The 21,346-nt window shown below is 38.7% G+C and overlaps 1 protein-coding gene across 1 annotated transcript; it reads right to left on the reverse strand.

The window, feature by feature from the left end:
- Window positions 1-1,243: 1,243 nt before the first annotated feature.
- Window positions 1,244-2,525, reverse strand: LOC124164275. The gene is made up of 3 exons (XM_046541529.1): window positions 2,423-2,525; window positions 1,609-1,680; window positions 1,244-1,531 (listed from the first exon to the last, which is right to left on the reverse strand). Exons 1-3 carry the CDS (start codon window positions 2,490-2,492, stop codon window positions 1,317-1,319), a joined length of 357 nt encoding a protein of 118 aa, XP_046397485.1. The 5' UTR covers window positions 2,493-2,525; the 3' UTR covers window positions 1,244-1,316.
- Between the last annotated feature and the right edge of the window lie 18,821 nt (window positions 2,526-21,346).

Below are 21,346 nucleotides of genomic sequence, written 5' to 3' on the forward strand. Positions count from 1 at the left end.
CCGCTTGTTGATCTCACCGTCGTTAAAATAAATAAACCGCGTTGTCAAGGATGATTCCTACGCTACAATATGTATATCCTATACATAGTATATATATATATAGGGAATAAGCATCGGGGGAGTATATTTCAGATGAGGGGAGGAGGAATTTTTTATCCATGCGATGTTATTTACTAACATACGATTTCTTTCAATTTTTATTTTCATTATTTTTTAGGGTACTCGCGACGTAGAAGTTAAGTTTGAAGGTAGAGAAGAACATTTAAAGATCGCCAGTGAAATATCATATTCCGTGTTCGCCTATTGAGGGATAATAAGAGACGGAACGCTTGGTGTGTGGATGGCTGCTGGCGTAGTTGACTTAGTGTATTTTTTGCGGCCACGATATGATCATAGATATTGTACATTTTATGGCTTCATATATAAATTTCTACGCATGTAATGGTTAAGTTGGTGTTGAAATGGAAGAGAAGAATTAAAATATAAGAGGCAAACGAGTTAGATGAAGAGAGAAGGTTATTTAGAGAGACGTCGTGAGACTAAGAGAAGGAATTTATCGTCAATATATCTAAGGTAAAGTAGGGTCTTTTGAGGGTAATCCTTAAAGAAATTTTATTCAATCAGGCAAAGCAAAATATTTGTGTAAGAAAGCCTAAACCTAGCCCGTAAAGACACGCCGACACATTCCGGTAGCTTATTTTTTAAAAGGGAAGGCATTAGGGATCAGAATTAATAGGAGAGATCAAAAAGAGATTCGGTGCTGGGCATTTAAAATGATGATGCTAGTCAGAGGCAGAAATTGAAAGAAGAAATTCACTCGAATATGGGATAGGGGTATAAAATAAACTTACATCCTTGGTGTCAATGATAGTAAGATAATTGGGATGGAGGGAAATTGATTAGAGCTTAGAAAGAAAGTAATGGGAGGCTATGACGTATGACGAAAGAGGCTTAACGAAAAATAGAGATAGGCATCTACGAATATATTAATACGTTCCATTGGAGAGTTTCGTAGGATACGTTTAGAGGAATTAGGTTTTTATCTTTTTGAGCTGTAAGAATGATATTGGTAAATGGCAAAGATATGTGAGACGGTGAAAGAAGGTAATTCTCGACTGGCTTAGAATCTCAAAAGGACCTTATGTTTTCCGCAGGGCGTTCGATTCGCTCTTGAAATCAGAGCTCAGGTCTGAAAGTTAAGGTGATGTAGACCGTTAGTTAAATTTATAAATAAAAGATGAAATTACTTTTTAAGATTTTTAATCGGGAATCATTAGATATTGATACAATGTGGGCCTTTATGGACCATTATGAATTCAGTTATGAACATTGATTTGAGCTCCACCTCCTTTATGCTTATGTTTATGATTGGCACCAGCGGCCCGTGCACCACGTTCATTAGTTTCGTCATCAGTGTCGCGTGCACCATTTCCTGTTTCATCTTCATCACCTGTGCCCCGAGCACCACGTTCATTAATTTCGTCATCAGTGTCGCCTGCACCATTCGCTGTTTCTTCTTCAACACCTGCGCCTAAAACAAGATCCCTTTTAGCATGGGTAGACGATAAAAATTTAATTATTCCGTATCGGCGATACAGAAAATCTTACCATCAAAAGCTTTATGGTGAGCAGGCGTAATGGCTGGATCTTTGACGGGAGCGGCGTCGGTCAGTCCTCGTTCTGTTTTAGAAAGGATAATATTGATTCAGATTTGCTGCGAAATTCGACAATAAATTAAGAAAAAAATATAAGTTTCCAAACTGACGCTAGAAACAGTCTTGAATGGATGGCTCAAATAGTAAAGAACACGCATTTTTTACATTATTGCATACACAAACACTTATTATTCAATTAAAAAATTGATACATCGAAAACCCATTTAATTTGTTTTATCATATTTCATGGTTTTCCATTTTTTCAATATTTCTCCATATCTCTCCCACCGTAGAAAACATTCGCCTACATCAAAAACTTTAAATTCACTTTTTTAATGATTTTCGCATTAAAAAACTCAAACGCAACAAATGAAGTATAATTCAAACTAGCCAATCTTCATTTATAGAACCCAATTGGCTAATATCTATTTTGAGTTTGGATGTAACGGAAACGAGTTGAATGAAATAAGTCATATCAAGAAAAAGGTTATTGCAAAGGAAAAGGAGTTTGGGGTAATTTGCGTTATATCTATTCTTCGTGTATGATGGATGACTAGACAACAGGAAGAAATGAATATAGGGTTAGTTGCGGCAATTTTCCAATGGGAGTAAATATAAATTTTTGAATAGTCCAAAACTGGTTGTTACTTGTACAGTTGATAAATTAAAAAAAATTAACCAATTTTTAAAGATGATTCCTTAACAAATGGATTAGGAATGAGATGGAGGAACATTCCGCAGTTAAATGTGTATATATAGCAACTCACCCAATTGGAAAAAGTTGATGCCGATGAATAAGGTTCCTACGAGGAGGAAGACTTTTGCGTTGGCCACCATCTTGTCTGCAACACGGAATTCACTTTCGCTTGATCTCGAAGATCGAAGGCGAGGAGCACTGTGAAAGCTCTCGGCTTATATTCGCTGAGGATCACCGTAGACCCATATCGCCCACGTTGATGACTTTATGTCCTCAATGTGATCACATGATTTCAGTGATTCATCGGCGTGCGATCATTGGTTCACTCAACGCCAGCAAACTAACTAGCGGAAATGACCGTCATGATCAGCACAGGTGTTGAAGAAGAAACAGCGAATGGTGCAGGCGACACTGATGACGAAACTAATGAACGTGGTGCCCGGGGCACAGGTGAAGAAGATGAAACAGGAAATGGTGCACGCGACACTGATGACGAAACTAATGAACGTGGTGCACGGGCCGCTGGTGCCAATCATAAACATAAGCATAAAGGAGGTGGAGCTCAAATCAATGTTCATAACTGAATTCATAATGGTCCATAAAGGCCCACATTGTATCAATATCTAATGATACCCGATTAAAAATCTTACAGTCAAAAAACAGTTTACATCACCTTAACTTTCAGACCTGAGCTCTGATTTCAAGAGCGAATCGAACGCCCTGCGGAAAACATAAGGTCCTTTTGAGATTCTAAGCCAGTCGAGAATTACCTTCTTTCACCGTCTCACATATCTTTGCCATTTACCAATATCATTCTTACAACTCAAAAAGATAAAAACCTAATCCCTCTAAACGTATCCTGACGAATGTCCCCAATGGATTGTGTTAGATCACTACTTGCAACCTCTTGTCACCACCTTCCCATCTTTCATAAAAGACTCCTATCATTTCCTAAGCATACTTAACTCAACCCCTATCCCTACCGGTACCAATCTCCTAATGACGACAATTGACGTCGTTTCACTTTATACTTCCATTCCCCACCGCGAAGGCCTCAATGCCCTCAACTACTTTCTTGCCCAACGCCCTCAGCCTCACTCTCCCTTCACCAACTTCATCATCCAATTAGCTGAACTGATTCTCAACAATAACTCCTTCAACTTCAACGACACCATCTACCTACAGAAGCGAGGAGTCCCGATGGGAACCAGAATGGCCCCAGCCTACGCAAACCTGGGTCACCTGGAAAACTCTTATTCAAATTCCCAAACCCTTAAGCCTCTCCTGTGGGTCCGCTTCATCGATAAAATTTTTTTACTATGGGCCCATGGGCGTGATTCGCTAGACACATTCATTGCATCCCTCAACTCCACCTCATCCGTTTCTTTCACTCAATCAATTTCTGCTTCCTCCCTTACCTTCTTTGACATAAACACCCGCCTTGAAAACAATACCTTCAGCACCTCCATCCACAAAAAACCCACCAACCATGAACAATACCTGCACTACACCAGTTGCCATCCACCTCACACCAAACACGCAATCCCCTAATCCCTATCAGTCCGTGCCCATCGCATCTGCAGCAATTCACCATCTCTTCAAAGAGCCACACAGAACCTCCATCATGCTCTCCTCAAACGAGAGTATCCAGAACCCCTGCTTAAAAAGAAAATACTCTCTCCCTCCGAACAGTACACCCCACGCACCAAAAAAGAACAAACCAGGAAACTTAATCTCACCACCACATTCTTCCCGGGCACTCAAAAAATTAAAAAAATATTAAAAGATCTGTACCCTATCATCAGCAAAAACAAAATCACGGCTGCTCTTCTTCCATCCTGCCCCTCCATTGCCTACAGAAGAGCACCTAACTTAGGTAATATTTTAAAATCCACCCGCCCCCTCCTACGGCACGCACTGCCCCCACTTTCCTCCCTGACTCCATGCAACCGCCCCCGTTGCAAATGCTGCCCCCTTCTACGCCCCACCACTTCACCTGTCATCAATAGATCCTCCTCCACACCGTCTTGCACTTCCTTCAACGTTGTATACAGGCTATTTTGTAATTTTTGCCCCTCGTACTACATAGGAGAATGTACCACACCCATATCCATCCGAATGAATAACCACAGGCACTCCTGCAAAACTCCCCCCTTTCATGAACCCATCCCCATTCACACTTCCTCACACAACAGTACCTTCGACCAATGTTTTTCCCTAACCTTCATTGAAGTTTTGCCAGAGAGGGCAACTATCATCGAGGTGAGGACTAGGGAGATGGCCCACATCTGGGTTGAAAGGGCGTTTGAAACGCCCGGGCTAAAAATCGCCCATTAAAAGCCAAAACAAACCCTACCCTCCCTTTCCCCCCCTCTCCCCTTCCCCTTCTTCCACCCCCACTACCTCACCAAGGAGGGCGACTGGAGGAACTTACCCTGCCTGCACCAGTTCACCTTCAGCACTGAGGATAGCGGATCAATCCGCTGAAACGTCTGAACGTTTTTTTGTGAGTGTTCCTTTTTTACGTGTGTCTATGTTTTTATTAGTACAATTTTTGTTCGTTCGCCTTGATCGGCCACCATAGATACAAAAAAAGGAAACACTCACACGAAAAATAAAACCGAAAGACTTTCGTAGTTGTAGCTACTTCATCAGTCAAGGAGAGATATATATTTTATATATATACGTATATCTACTGCTTATATCTTAAATACCAATATCCATGTGTGATAGAGTGGAGTTTTTCCATACTGAAATAAACATATACTATTATCCACGATTATAAAATGTAATCCGATTCACGCTTTGATATTCGGATGTAATATCTAGTAGGTTTAATTCGTAAAAGGTTGCAATTATATCTCACATACTTATAATCTAACAGAAAATCAGTCATTCTCATATGAGATGTGAAATTCACTATTATTATCTACAGGGTAGGTGGCTAGCTTAAAATTCTGTAATAAATTTTATAATCGTGAAAAATCGCAACTGTCTTTTTTCAATATAGAATCAACTAGAATAACACTTACCTGAAAGCAATGAATGCGCCCAGACAGCCGAGAGGTATCGTCCCGACTCACTGTTCGGGCAATGAGCACAAAGTTTCCGCATAGCTGCCATCCTGAATTTTGAACTTCTCTAGAAACAATGCTGATCTCGTCGTTGGGTCGGGAGTGTATTCTAGTGAATAGTAAGCTTGGTGGAGGAAATGGTGAATGAAGAGTGGAGTTGGCAAGGGGCTAAATCCGGGATTTTCCCGTCTGCTTGAGTGAAGAGGTCCGTATATTTGGGGATCAGGAGTCTAGGGAGTCGGAAATAGCAGATCGAAGCTGCTTTGGAATTTCGCACGGAGGAGCAAGGAGACGGGGAAGCTTTATATATCGCAACCGAGTGTGTAAGACGCATATAGTACTCTCGCTTCCATTGATGCAGTAGATAATAAACATGTTTGCACTCATACTTCATTTTTACCCAAACACAAATGTGCTATTTATCGTTCTTTTTTGCTGCACAACAGGTGAGTTTAATAGGGTAGTTTCCTTCATCAAAGAAAACGATAGGCATTGATTGCGATTCGTTACCCACCATTAGTGTATTCATAATTCACAAATTATTTTGTTTTTGAAATACCGGTTTAGACGAATGGCAATGGTCAATTTTATCCTCATTTGAAAAAGGCCAGATTGGCGCCCATGCGATTCCTCTCCGCGTGACGTCACAGGGACCTAGTTTCTACACGAGAGGATAGGAGTTATACATCGTCTGAGGTTACCAATGCATTCATGAGGCACAGAGCTCAGGGAAACATGTCTTAATAATCACCTATTAAAACTGGCTAAGGTCGGAAAGTTTTCTTCGTTTGATAAGGTATTAATAAACCTTTTTTAAGCCAAGCGCCACCATTCAGCAAGGTACTCTGCTATCCGCTAGCATCCTGCGTCCTATCAGCGCTCAGAGCCTCGATCAAGGTCACTTCACAAGGAGAGAGGGGGAACCAGAAATGCGTCGCACGGACTTTCCTACTTACGCGTCGCGTTTTTGCGCGTTTGAAATTTTTCACTTTTCATTTAATAGCGAAAAATAGATATCGTCATTTAAAAATCTAAAAGCGCGAAATACGTACTCCAGGAGTACAATAAAGGGCAATAAAAAAATAATAGGAAACCACCCTATTGTGCATGAGTTATTGGCTCGCTGAATATCTCCATATCTTTGTCCCCTGGGAGATTCTTTAACTTCGTATAGCTATAGCTTCCGTATAGCTCTTCTCCTCCGTAAACTTTTATTTGTTTTTTTTCAGTTTACTTTTCCTCCTGTTTTCCCTCCATTACCTTTCCCACGTTTAAAAAAATAAAGCATTAATATTTTATGATTAAAGCACAAATGGTAATATCCACACTATTTTATTTCTCACTTAACCGACCATGGTTTCGACACTTGGTGCCATTTTCAAGGTTATCCAACAAAAAACTCTCTCGGTATATATACCCTGGCCAAGGTAGGAGGTGGGGGGCATATGGAAATGTAGTGAGGGGGGGGGATGGGAGGGGGAAACAGTTAAACAGTTTAGGTGAACAAATGAGTGAAGGCCGAAACCAGAAGACATACAACAAGAGGAGCGTGAGTGAAGGTCAGGGTTTTGACGTCATGGGGAAGCTTAACTTTAAAACATCATTACAAATTCCGTCCAGGCTGTTGGAAATTTCAAATTTTTCCATAAAATCTAATGTAAGCCCATTGTCAATACAATGTAAAATATCTATGTAAAAATTGCTAAAATGGTTGTTAAGGCATAAATTATTTGCAAAACAAAATTTTCCGTCATTATATTTTGTTGGATTACCTTGAAAATGACACCAAGTATCGAAACCATGGTCGGTTAAGTGATAAATAAAATAGTTTGGATATTACCATTTGTACTTTGATCATTGATATTGCATTATTCCACAAATTTAAGCCTGAAACGATTTTATACATTAATATTTCATGTTCTTGACAACATATCAAGTCTTCAGGAATAAACTTTCGTCCATGCTACCCCACAGTACGATTCTTCGTCTAGTTCTTCATTTATTCACTCCTCATGCGACCATTAGAAAACAGGCGTACATTACAGGGATGGTCGACACACTTGTGATGTTTAACATAGCCCAGATTGCACAAATAATAATAATAATAATGGTACGCCTTTATTGGGCGAGATCGGGACTAAGAAGACCCATCCTCCACCCAACCCCTCATTTTACAATAACAACTTGCAGAGGAATACATTCTCAAGTTACTCTTTAAATAAATTGCAGTCAAATTATAACTAAAATGACATGGAATTATGCTGAAATAAATGCAAAGAAAACAAACGTGCACTAAGCAAGTGTTAAAAGATGTGAAAAAGGGTGGGAAACACATAAGGATATTGACTTTCGTCCTTATAAGATAAAACTCGCTGCAGGAATACACTGCAAATGAGGGTAGCGAACAGAATGTAAAGTTAGACACAAATGGAGTGAGCTGTCCACTGTCTAACATGTGCGCTGAGGAAATGGTAAGAAAGGCGTGAATGAGTCGGAAGGAGTGTGGGAAATCACGTTTAAATGAGTTTGTTTCGCGAACAATCAGACCTAGGTTAGCCAGTCGGCGAGGGGGCTGCAGGCTGTAGGGGATTCGTTGAACAAGCGTTTTCAGGATTATGGCATGAGGATTAATCAAGGTTCTTAGACTGTTAAGGTTGCCTCATTCGTAACTGCGCATGCGCCAGCAGAAGTCCCGTTACGTCACTGTAGACCCTGTATCCCAGCTGATCCTAGCCATTTCATTGTTTGCACGCTAGACATTGAGAGAGAATAAGTTCCTGAGACATTGTGCCGCCTTGTGTTTAACGTGAATCTGAACACATTTCCTGCAATTTCACTGGAAATCGTCTTTGTAATCCACTACTCTTAAGACGAACTTTTTGTGGGTAAAGAGCGCCTTTAATCGTCGGATATGCCAGGCTCCCGTTGTACTGTGACAACGTGCTCCAACAGCTTGTCGAAAATGAAGAAAGCTGGACGGAATGTCTCATATCACAGGCGGATGCTTAAGTTGAAAAGTCTTTTTATTGTATGTATTAACTAATCGAATCATTGACCGTGTCTCGCCCCCCACACATGTGAAAAAAGTGGTGAACGTGAATCAGTCAGACAAACTAAGTGGATATGCTAAAGATTTCGTAATCAAGAACTTAGATGCCCCTATTGCATTCGAAAATCAGGAATTATTCCCTTTTAATGCAAATTGAACTTAATATTTTGCGCACTCATTCATGCAGGGACTATTTTGTAAATTCATCGTTTACCTCGTATGCTATGAGTAACATCGTGTGGCAATGGTAAGATATCACGTAAAGAAATTTCTAGTACTAAGTCTGTAAATTTGAGTCCTTTCGTGTGCCTTTGACAGCTATTGACAAATTTTCGAGGCCACGGTTGCGCAAAATTGTTTACTAATTTAGGGGCAGATAAGTTTTAGCGTGTATAAAAATATTTATCAGGAATCAAATGTTAAATCGTAGTTCACATAAAAGAAAATTAAGTTAATTTTAATCATAATATTTTCTCTCGAACTTGTAAATTGGTTAAGAATAGCCTATATAAACTTATGAATGATAACCTGAGTCAAACCATATAATATTTTTATGCACTCCTTCGCGTTTATATTTACCTGCGAACTGTAATGAAGTAGACTCTACCCTCTAATTAGGACTAATTCGACAAATTACTAATGTTCTGTGCTGTGTCTCCAACTTGGACAAAGCTATTATTAAATGTTACGCCAAGCAGAGAGTCTTCACAAGAATAAAATGTTTAAACAAAAAAATGCAACAAAGAAGAGCAACTTTGGTAGTGCCACTAAAAAGATTTAAAAATTGTTCATCAAATCCTTTTACATAAATTCTTGAGTCTTATTATGTATACCCTCTTCAAAATGATCCTTGACCTTGGAGCTAAATTTCTACAACAGACTTATGATCGACCAAATAGCTGATATGCATTAGTTTAAGTTTTTGTGTCAGCAATTGTCACTGAAAATAATCGAATTTGTTTCCTGTAGTGCTTTTTGGTGCCATGAAACATTTTTCTTTTAGGTTTTTTGACCAAAGGCTACAGTGGAAACTTTCTGTGGGATTTAAGATAGAGAAGAGTCCTTTGATTCGAAGGCTGTTCTCCACTCAAGCGGGCAACTATGGTGCTGTTTTGATAGCGGCAACTGTTGGTGGTTCATTTTCTATTTCTAGAATTATTTTACCTGGGAATTCTTATTTCTCTCAGCATAATATTGAAGTTAGTTCCATTTCATCTGTATGATTTTTTGCCTAACGTATGATCACTTTGAATTCCTATTACGAATGATTTGAAAATGGTAATAACGGTAAATTTACAACTCTTATCACTCTATATGCTTATTTTTTTCTTCCCATTGAAGCAAAGGATTTCAATGTCCTCTTGCATAATTTTCTTTATCTCATGTACGTATTTTAAAAGCCCGGCGAGGAATGAAGACGAGCATAATTTCTATTTAAAAAGTGGCGGAACTGTAATTTTTTGAAGCAACTAATTCGTTTTTTTTGCGTATTTTCCTCCAAGCCATATTAATCTAAGTTTAAATTATATTGCGGAAGTAGCAAGGAAAACAGTGTTTTGAGAGTTACAGGAAGGAAGTGTGGACACGGAATTAACTCGCACACCTTCCCATTTCATCACTTCATCAGGAAATTATAGCGTCTGTATACACGAATTTATCTTTTTTTAAATCTTAACGTGATTATTTTCATAAATCGGCATTTAATTTAAAATTCAGCTTATAGTGTTCGATAGAGGGTAACTTCAAGAACTAGCTGCGGTAAGCAGTTACGCCCGCGGAAAGGCTAGAATTTGAAATGGCGCTAGGAGTTGGGTCTACAGTGACGTCAAGCCAATGGGAGCCCGAGTCGCGAATGAGGCAACCTTTACTCTAAGAACCTTGAGGATTAATTACAAGAAGACCAAACCTGAGAGGTTTTTGTAAAGCATCGCAAGCAGGGAATGTGAGACTCAGGATAAAATTTGGTCTGCAAAATGAGAGCAGGTAGGGCAACGCAACTATTTTGGCAGTGCATCAAGAGGAAAACGGGTAGAGCAGTGAGGACTGTAGGTGGAAAATTGCGGCAGAAAAGGAGACGTTCATGAAAAGGAAAGAGCTCATTAGAAAATCGTTATGTAACAGTTTACATCTACATCTACATAATACCCTGCGAGCCACCTCTAGGGTGTTTGGCAGGGGGTGATCAATCACCAGCATGCAGCATGCATTTGGACTCCCACATGCACACCACACCGTCCAAAAAACGTCCCGTATAATAACAAACTATACTACTATATGCTGTTAGAAATAGAATATAGAATAGAAATTCAGAAACATGCTTTAAGTTTCACATAGGTTAGTAGGCTACACTACAAGTCATGCAATCTATTTACGAGGTCTATTGCTGCCGTTATAATCTCTTATTGATCGAGGAAAAAATGACATTCGGAATCTGTCTGTTCTGCAATCTATCTCTCTTATTTTATTTATATGATCTGATCTTCCGTAGTACGTTGGCGTTTAAAGGCAAGAAGAAGAGTTGCTCGAGATGTGGGTGTGGAGAAGAATTGAGAAGGGGACGGAGAGGAGGAAGAACGACGAAGTGCTGGACATGGTGGGTGAGGAGCAGGCCGTGCTGGGCCTTTTGAGTAAACAGAAACATTATTTAAATTAACATATCTCAATCTGGTAGGGTTCAATTCAATCTCAAGAGGGTAAGGAGCAAAATGTATATATTATATTCCACACCCCCACACCTCCCCGTAGTCCTGTCCTTGCATAGAGCTGGCGCCCCCTGGCAATCCACCAACCTAAGTAGGGGTCCAGCACAGGCCTGGTGAAGATAGACAGCTTTTAGATGGGATACGAAGGAGACAGAAGTAACGGAAGGAGCGAATACTCAGCGGGGATGGGATATTGAAAACTGTGTTCGAGGGTAGAAGGTTGGGCAAACGAGGGAGAGGAAGGAAGAGAATAGGATTTTTAGATAGAATTAAAAGGAGTATGCCTTATTGTGAATAGGGTAGTTTCCTGAATTAAAGCAAAGGATAGGCATTGATTGCGATTGGTTACCCACCATTAGTGTATTCATAATATACAAATCAATTGGTTTTAGAAATCGCAGTTTAGACGAATGGCAATGGTAAATTTTAACTGCATTTGAAAAAGGCCATATTGGCGCCCATGTGATGCCACTCCACGTGACGTCACAGGGACCTAGATGCTACATGAGTAGATAGGAGTTTTGCATCGTCTGATATTACCAATTCATGCATGAGGCACAGACGTCACGCAAACGTCTCTTAATAATCACCTATTAAAACTGCCTATGGTCGGAAAGTTTCCTTCGTTTGATAAGGTATTAATAATCCTTATTTAAGCCAAGCGCTAACTGCTAGCAGGGTACTCAGCTTCCTGCTAGCTACCTGCATCGCAGCGGCGCACAATATCCTCGCTCCAAGGTCACTTCACGCGGCGGCAGCGGGAACCAGAATGACGTCACACGGGCTTATCCCAGCATTCAAACTAGACGTCATGTTTTCGCGTGCTTGAAAATTTTCACTTTTCGTTTAATCGCGAAAAATAGATATCGTAATTTTAAAATCTAAAAGCGTGAAATGCGTAGTTCAGGAGTAATAATCTTTCAATTTAGGCAGTAAAAATAATAGGAAACAACCCTATTGTAGAAGGTAGTCTAAGATGGGTTTTTAGACAGCTGGTGCGCTTCTAAAATGTTCCATGCAAACTGATAGAATACTTCAATGATAATTCGTCCATTCTATCTTTTGTATTCTCCTCAAGTTCTAGCACTTGAATGCATTTCATGCAAAAGAATCTCACCTCTTCATGTCAGTTTTTCTCTAATATGATCGTTTTATGTACTTGGAATAGATATATCTAAATAAGGGACTGATATTTAAATAAATAAAAGATCGTAGCACTTTTCGACAAAATATTTTTACTGCGTACAACGCGTTTCGGCTCACTGAGCCATCGTCAGGTGCAAGACTTCTACCAGATGAGAAAAGGATGACCAGATGGTCTCGTACCGTACAGCTGTGCTCTGTTAGCCGAAATGCGTTGTCCGCGGTAAAAATATTTTGTGGAAAAGTGCTACGATCTTTTATTCATTTAAATATTTCTAACACTTCCACAAATTGAAGCCTGAATCTATTGAACTTAAGAGACTGATACTTTGAAGTAAGAATTTAGTGTTGCTACTAATGCTATGAGTTGCATCAATCTGGGCTTGTAACAGATTCACCACTTTTGCCGGATTTACAATTCCAGCATTCAACAAGAGGCAGATATATCGTATCTATGGGAGGGTATCTCACGGTTCCCCTTGGGAAATCACAGTATCATCTCGCTTTTGAAGCAGCGTAACTTTATTTTTTTTCGCTTTTTTTTTGCCACTTCCAACTTGCTGTTTTTAATGTAACTTGAGAATCTCATCAGAATACGGTACTTGGCAAAGTACAAGGGTTTATAATTAAAAGTTCCCATACTTTCCTTTCCGATTAATCTATCTCGTTTCATTACAAAAATTTAGAGGATAACGATAGCTATGGGGAATATTATGGAGTGTTTAATTATCTCCATCGTGCATCTAAAGCTGGCTTCTAGTGTGCTAGATCTTGCATGAAAAGTCTTAGGATAAGTAAAGTTTTAAGAAATAATATGGACTCTCGATTTTATTTTAATTTTTGATTAAAGAAATTGCTAGGTAGATGGTGAATAAAATATGGTGTATATGGATAGACGGTAAATTTTACCTTCGAAGAGTATTGTGCTTGGTTGATGAGCAACTGGATACACATAATGACAAATGTTTTAAGTGAAATTCGATCATGTTGTGGTTACTATTATTTATGCGCAATATCATTCAATGTATTAGAGATCTAATGAAGCCAGGTTGGTGAATACCCATGCTCTAAATAGGAAAACATCATAAACACCCTCCGTGAAGTGCCCTCACCTAGGAATACGTTTTTATTTAGTAATAATTATCATATTTTCTAATCCATGAGAATAAACTAAAATGGTAACCTTCCACACAATTTTATTTACTAAAGTACCGACCCGGTTTCGACATCGAACTTGATAATGAGTCTACGTTTAGTTTATTCACATGGATATAAAACATTTCCACCAGATATCGCCGGACACTGTGAATTATATTTTCTAATTATAAACAATTCAGAGTTTTAAATTACAAAGTAAAACTTAAGTCCAGACATTTTCCTAATAACATCATACTCACATTATTACTGAAGCAATGTATTTTTATTAATATCACATTTTTTTGTAAATAAATGCAGCGTTTCGTCACTTGCATATTATAGCCAATCGTTAATTTACGTCGAGACTTAGAATGACGATTAATTTCTTACATAAATTATTAAAATTAAGCGTGTAACATAACCGTTTAGCATTACACTTTTATTCATAACTGCGCAAGCATTGGTACCGGTTAGGTGGCATTAAACTACATCAATAATTTTAGGGTTTCCCAAATTATGAATAATGTTTCAACTGTCCTATGCAACCCATATATTTTAAGTTATTCATGAACTAATTCCTTCAAATAGTTTAATTCTTAATTATTAATTACATGACGGCTGCACAAGAACCGTCGATAATACATTTATTCAATGATTACTTTCCGAAATTTACGGTATCCGGTCCATTTTAGCATTAAAATATTAACTAAATAAATAAAAAGTTTTTTGAAGGAATTTTATGATCAATTGTCGAGATTACCTTCAACTACGATTGGGTTCTCTTTCAATTTATCATTACTTACTGAATGATGTAAAATACAAACTGGTTCCGTTTTTTCTTCAACGATCCCTGAGCCCCAAGATAAAAATAATCTTATTCCAACTTGATTCGTCATCGTCGTTATGACGCGATAAGCATGTAAACTGTCCTATTTTGCCTTCGTTACTTCATCTCTTTCTGCAATGATGTAGCCATGGAAATTGGTTTCTTTCACAAGGTGGTAAATTAATATTGAATCGCATTTGGAATAATACGAGAACAATTCGTCAGCATATTTGTATACATGTCACCTCGAACGCTAAGCAATCGACTAATTCAGTGACTGCAGTTGTAGCATTATCCGCTATGAGTAAAGACCTTAAATTTCAGCTCGAATATGGTTGAATCTACTTTTTTAAAGGTATCTTCCCCGGAGATGCCGGTACAAATGCATTTTTTTATGTACTGAGACCAGGGGCGCAGCTAGGAATTAAGGCTAGGGGGGGGGGGTTTTGGCGCAACTAATACCCTCGCGTGTATGGGGTATTGCATAACCACCACGGTAACCAGGAGTTGCGGGGGCCCTCCTCCAGAAAAAATTGAAGATTAATGGTTCGAAATGGTGAGTTTTACGGCTTTCTGAGGGAATTTTTTGATAAATCCTAACACTATTCCATAAGTAATACTGATCCAAATAAGTAAAATGGATTAATTAAAAATTTCTCTGAGCGCTGGGAGGGGTTTTATCCCCTCGATGTGCCACTGACTGAGACGACACCTTTTGTCAACGAATCGAACCTCGCGCCTTTGGAATACGGAACGGAGTAAACGACTCTAGATTCTGAGGTGCAAAAAAAAAATAATTGAAGCCCGCCGAAACGAAGGAAGTGGGTGGATTGGGGTGTCGGATAGCTAGAAATTCCCGAGAGTTTTATTTTTCTTTGCGTCCCAATTTGTGGAAAACGAGAAGGAAATACTAACCTTATTTTTCTCGTTTTTCGGAGGGAAGTAAAGAGTCGTGGATAGGCGGCAGAATCTCGCGTCTCCCTAATTCGTCCCACCGCTTACAACTCATTACCGTCCTGATTTCCCAGGAGGCGTCACACTTCCACTTGAACCTTTTTTTCACGACCTCCACTCCGTTGCTCCGCACTTCCTCATCTGTCCCAGGAATCCGCGACTCGCTTCGGATATCTACCTCCACGCCTTGTTTCTCCTGTTTCATTTTTCCTTCCTAATCAGATCTAACCTCTCCTCTTTCGTCAAGCTAATTACCAACATCGCAACAATGCCTAACAATCATTTTATATATGCTATCACTACATTCATAGCGTACAATACACAGGAAAATTTTCTATGTTGAAAAAATATAAAGATAAAGAAATGTTTATCGTTTTTGGACCCTTGGTCCACTAAGAACATAGTATCAGAGCTCGAGTACACAGAAAATTGGATACATGCAATAAATGATATAACAATGGTAACAGAAAATGCAAGCATATTGGTAAAATTGATTTTTATCATGTAATAGCATTTTATAGAAAAGTATATTTTTGAGGAACACCAGTGATTTGGAGTTCTTAATTTGGTTGAGGTAGAAATATCAAAAGTAGTATACTATATCAGCACAATAGAAATCATTATAACAATATAACCCCATCCTTCGTCAAGCCAATTATCATTATGACTACACCAGTAGCATTCATATAATATCCACTCACTGACTCATACAAATGTTTAAATTGAACGAGACGAGATAAGACCAAAATTCATGTGATCCACTCCCTCTAGAATCGTTTGAAACGCGAGGAATAAGTGTCAAAACACTACATTTTCTATCATATATCTATGCATTTTCTATCTATTTATCTAGTTTGCATTTTCTATCTATTTGTCTTGTTGAAAAAATTGCCACCAAATTCCGATGGCGGCGCTGGAATCATTTAAAGGAAGGAGAATATTATAAAATCATAACAACCATTTGTTTATGCAAACAAAAAATTAGAAGTAAAATAGATATTTACTCTTGAATATCATGCTACATCACTTCATTTCTGAGCATATCTATACACTGTAAAGTATGTAATAAATGGCTGTATTTCATTCATTTACATAATAGGGTGGTTTCCTATTATTTTTTTATTGCCTAAATCGAAAAATTATTACTCCTGGAGTACGTATTTAACGCTTTTAGGTTTTTAAATGACGATATCTATTTTTCGCAATTAAATGAAAAGTGAAAATTTTCAAGTGCGCGAAAACGCGACGCGTAAGTATGAATGCCGGGAAATTTCTCCGTGTGCCGTATTTCTGGTTCACGCTGCCGCCCTGTGAGGTGACCTTGAGGCGAGATGAGCGCTGATACGACGCAGGCTGCTAGCGGGTAGCTGAGTACCCTGCTGGCTGGTAGCGCTTGGCCTAAATAAGGATTATTAATACCTTATCAAATGAAGAAAACTTTCCGACGTTAGCCAGTTTTAATAAGTGATTATTAAGACATGTTTCCCTGAGCTCTGCGCCTCTCGTGTAGAAACTAGGTCCCTGTGACGTCACGTGGAGTGGCATCGCATGGGCGCCAATCTGGCCCTTTTCAAATGAGGATAAAAATGGACCATAGACATTCGTCTAAACCGGTATTTCTAAAACGAAATAATTTGTATATTATGAATACAGTAATGGTGGGTAACGAATCGCAATCAATGCCTTTCGTTTTCTTTGATGAAGGAAACTACCCTATTCATAGCATACGGCATGCCTCAGCTATACATCAGAAGAGCACACTTTTGGTGTGGTGGCCATCCGATACATATGTTAGCACACACATGCAAAAATATCTAAGAATCAAGCCAATTTAATGCACATAAATTATTTTTACATTACACCACTACAAAATAGTCCATTACTACAAAAAAATCAAAATCAGTGCAGCAAAATATTTACCATTAACCATGGCAAAAACTTTTTTGGATACTTTAATTGCTTATCAAATCAATCCTCAGCAAAGAGTTTTTTAAATACTTTTAATGTTGCCTTGGTAATTAGGTGTCTAGGATTACTTCGTGGACGGCGAGGTGAGATGGAGCATTTCGATAAATAATAACGGGTAGTAGTTTTTTCAGGTATTGGAGGTTTTCTAATAAATTCCTTTCATTATTCATCCTGATTTTCTCCTGAAATGAGAATGAATTCAAATATGGGACGGAAGAAGGTGCCGTGAAGTGAATGATACTAAATTTACCAGGCTATATTTTAGTATACATTTTTTTCTACACTAATTCTTATGATTATGAAGTTTCCCTTATGCTGTACCGCAGCAAACACATTGTTTTGATGTAAACCAACCGTCTTAAATAGATGGATGGATAAACACCTTTATAATTCATTGTCATAATTTAGAATTCTTTCTTTTACTTGCTATCGAATGACTGAGACTATTCTCCGAATTTTTTACTCAGGTTACTAATCTGCAACTCTAATTGCTGCTGACAGCCTCTTATTCTGTATGTCTCTCGTTGCTTTTTTTCCTCAACAGTTTGCCTTCTACCGTCAAACCAATTGCTTACATAACATCATTCCATGAACTTTGTGCATTGCTAGTTGTCAGATATTTTTGCTGTTTGTTTTTGCAGCAGGTTCCGTCAAGTCTTATGGAGCCGAAAAATCGTTAGTTTTCTTTCGTTATGCATGTATTGGTACAAAAGTATCATCATAGAAGGTAAAACGGTATCGATGCTATGTGAGATTAGCATATTATTTACTATTTTAAACAATTTTGAACTCATCTTTTCTAAGCTATCAACTATTTCACTTTAGGAGAAAATTACGAGTGCTTTTGGAATGAATGATATCAAATGGCACAAGTTATGAATTCTTTTACCTTAAATATAGAAAATTGCTCTTGGCAATTAACTTGAGAAAAATAATAAATTCTGTACTCTGTGTAGTACAAGGAATAAAAAAGTTACTTCATTCATTTATTTACGCTTAAATGTGAATTACTAACCATACTTAATTGTGATTGAATCGGTCCATCCGGAATATTAGGTTGGCAAACCTCATGAAAAGATTTTCTCTCGTGCTGAGTATACTCTCTGACCTTATTTCTGTACCATATCTTTTAATCCCCAATGAGCAATCTTCTCAGGGTCTGATCCGAGATATAAAGGCTTTCTCTCACATGATTTTCGGGAAACCTTCGGTCCGGGCTTGGCGCCTTTCCCCCAATTAGTCGGCCGTGTGGCCTCGCTTCAATTACATTCGATTCCGAGGGAGCTCGGCAGAGTCGGAGTTTTAACCCTCGCCGTTATCAGCCCAAACTGCCGAACATTGGAGTCCACCTGCCTTTCTCCGGCCATTGAACTCCGCAGTCAATTAGAGCTGTATTTTGAAGCAACGAATCGATGTTCTGACACAAAGCATACCACTTCTTAGGTTCTTGTATCCTAGTGGGTGGAGCACTTTGCTAATGATCTAGTGGTCCTGGGTTCAAGTCCCGCGTGGACATCCCCAAGACTCCCTCAAGCTGGAGACTCGGAGGCTGCGCGCTAGGCTTAGATTGCTTGAGCAATAGGGTGGTTTCCTATTATTTTTTTATTGCCTAAATCGAAAGATTATTACTCCTGGAGTGCGTATTTCACGCTTTTAGATTTTTAAATGACGATATCTATTTTTCGCGATTAAATGAAAAGTGAAAATTTTCAAGCGCGCGAAAACGCGACGGCTAAGTATGAATGCCGGGAAAACTCCCGTGTGACATCGTTCTGGGTCCCGCTGCCGCAAGTGAGGTGACCTTGGGACGAGGCTCTGAGCGCTGATACGTCGCAGGATGATAACAGGTAGCAGAGTACCGTGCTATAGGGTAGCGCTTGGCTTAAAAAAGGATTTTTAATACCTTATCAAACGAAGAAAATTTTCCGACCTTAGCCAGTTATAATAGGTGATAATTAAGACATGTTTCCCTGAGCTCTGTGCCTCATGCATGCATTGTAATCTCAGACGATGTAAAACTCCTATCTACTCGTAGAGGAACTAGGTCCCTGTGACGCCACGTGGAGTGGCTTCGCATGGGCAGCAATCTGGCTTTTTTCAAATGAGGATAAAATTGACCATTTCCATTCGTCTAAACTGGTATTTCTAAAACCAAATAATTTTTGTATTATGAATACTTTAATGGTGGGTTAAGAATTGCAATCAATGCCTTTCGTTTTTTTTGATGAAGGAAACTACCCTATTGAGAATGGATATCTTTAAGAGCGACACGTAGAACATAATATTAGAGCCACACTATATTTCCAGGTCCGATAGAAGCGATAAATTTAGAGAGATGTTTTTCCGAACGGATGGATATGGGAATTCGTTGTTCCCCCAAACCATAAAGGACTTTAATAAACGCTAGTCCCAACTTTGTTAGAGCACTTCATTTTTTTAGCTGTAAACGGCTGGTGTCCTAACACCTCCTGCCGCACGCCTTTCAGGCGGCTTGCGGGGTATTATGTAGATGTAGATGATGTAAAAATCCTTAATGTGCGAGGTGGACCAGGGTAAGGTCCTACCATCGGTACCCTGAAACTGTGAAGTTCACTCTCCCGTGGTTTAGTCTGGGGTGAGCTCTACATTGACTTATCCGAGCCAACGTACGCGTTGAATCACTGGTTGAGGGAAGTTTCTTGTGTACACCAGATCATTATGCGTGGTTAGTTTTAGGTCAGCAGCTATGGAAATGTTTTAACTTAATTGGCACGTCAGTCGTTTTTTCCAGAACTCAAGTAAGTTACATATCTCTCGAATAACTTTTCTGTAAATATTATAATCTACTTATACTTTTACCTTAAAAATAAGTCTTTCGACAAGAAAAAAAAGTATCCATTTCATCCCCATTATGCTTATTGACTCGTATATAATTCCCTTGCACCTACGCTTATAATAATAATAATAATAATACGTCTTTATTGGGCGAGATTGGGACTAGAAAGTCCCATCTTCCATCTAACCCCTCGTCAAACATTAAATATATGCAGTTAAATACATTGTCAAATTGCTCATGAAATTACATGCAGAGAAATTACATAAAAATAAGTAGAAGTTCCATTTTCAATCAACAATTAGCATTATAATTTAACAAAGTTACTATTGACCAAGTGTAAAAAGATGTTAGTGAACGTGGGAAAAACCTAAGGATATTGACTGTCGTCCTTATTGGAAAAAACCCACTGCAGGAAAACGCCCACACAAGAAGGGGGGCGTGAAAAACCTGCGAAAACCTACTGAGAAAGCTAATGTAAACCTGAGTATACAAATACAATGAATTACATGGAAAATGTCACCCATTACCTGTAAAGAAAAGGAAAATTAGATGAAGCCGGAGGAGATAATTGATGAATCTTTCGCACTGTTCCCGTGATGTTACATGTCTCGCTGTTGTTCTCGAAGAAGTTTTACGTGTAGTGCCTTTTTGAAGGAGGCGAGTGATGATGATTTACGTAGTGGTAGGTCAATGTTATTCCATTCGCGGCATGCAGTAACAATGAATGATTTATTGAATCTGACTGTCCGGTGGTGAGGTATAACGAGTTTTTCATTTCCCCTCGTATTTGAGTCGTGTATTCTACTAAGTGTTTGAAATTCGTCTCTGAGGTACGCTGGTGTATTTGTCTGTAAGATTTGATAGAGAAGACACAGGATATGCACCCGGCGTCGAGAACTAGGCTTTAACCATTTGAGATCGTTAATATGATTGGTGGTATGATCTGATATTTGTAAATTAAATATGAACCTAATGCAGGCGTTGAAGGAGCAGTGTAGTTTATTCGACAGCACCTGATATATGTCTTGAAAGGCAACATCGGCATAATCAAAATGGGGAAGTATTAATGTTGAAATTAATTGCTTCTTTAAGGAGAGGGGAATAATGTTTCTGAAACGTATTAATGGAAATAATGACTTATTCACTGCTTTACATATCTTAGTTATATGAGATGACCAAGACAGACTTTCATCAATGATCAATCCTAGATTAATAACTTCGTCGCAGTACTTTATAGGAGAATCGGAGATGTGTAGTTGCGGTAATTGATCTCTGTCGATTGACTTGAGTATTTTAGGATATCCAATTATAATAGCTTGGGGCTTA

The sequence above is a fragment of the Ischnura elegans genome, chromosome 8 (genome assembly GCF_921293095.1).
Source record: "Ischnura elegans chromosome 8, ioIscEleg1.1, whole genome shotgun sequence".
NCBI classification, from domain to species: domain Eukaryota; kingdom Metazoa; phylum Arthropoda; class Insecta; order Odonata; family Coenagrionidae; genus Ischnura; species Ischnura elegans.

What these genes read in the sequence shown, in the direction of transcription:
- LOC124164275 (XM_046541529.1), bottom strand. Translation starts at nt 2,492, where the DNA reads ATGGTGGCCAACGCAAAAGTCTTCCTCCTCGTAGGAACCTTATTCATC. An exon ending in CATCAACTTTTTCCAATTGG is followed by an intron (nt 1,681 to 2,422) that starts GTGAGTTGCTAT and finishes TTTCTAAAACAG; the next exon opens with AACGAGGACTGACCGACGCC. An exon ending in TCACCATAAAGCTTTTGATG is followed by an intron (nt 1,532 to 1,608) that starts GTAAGATTTTCT and finishes ATCTTGTTTTAG; the next exon opens with GCGCAGGTGTTGAAGAAGAA.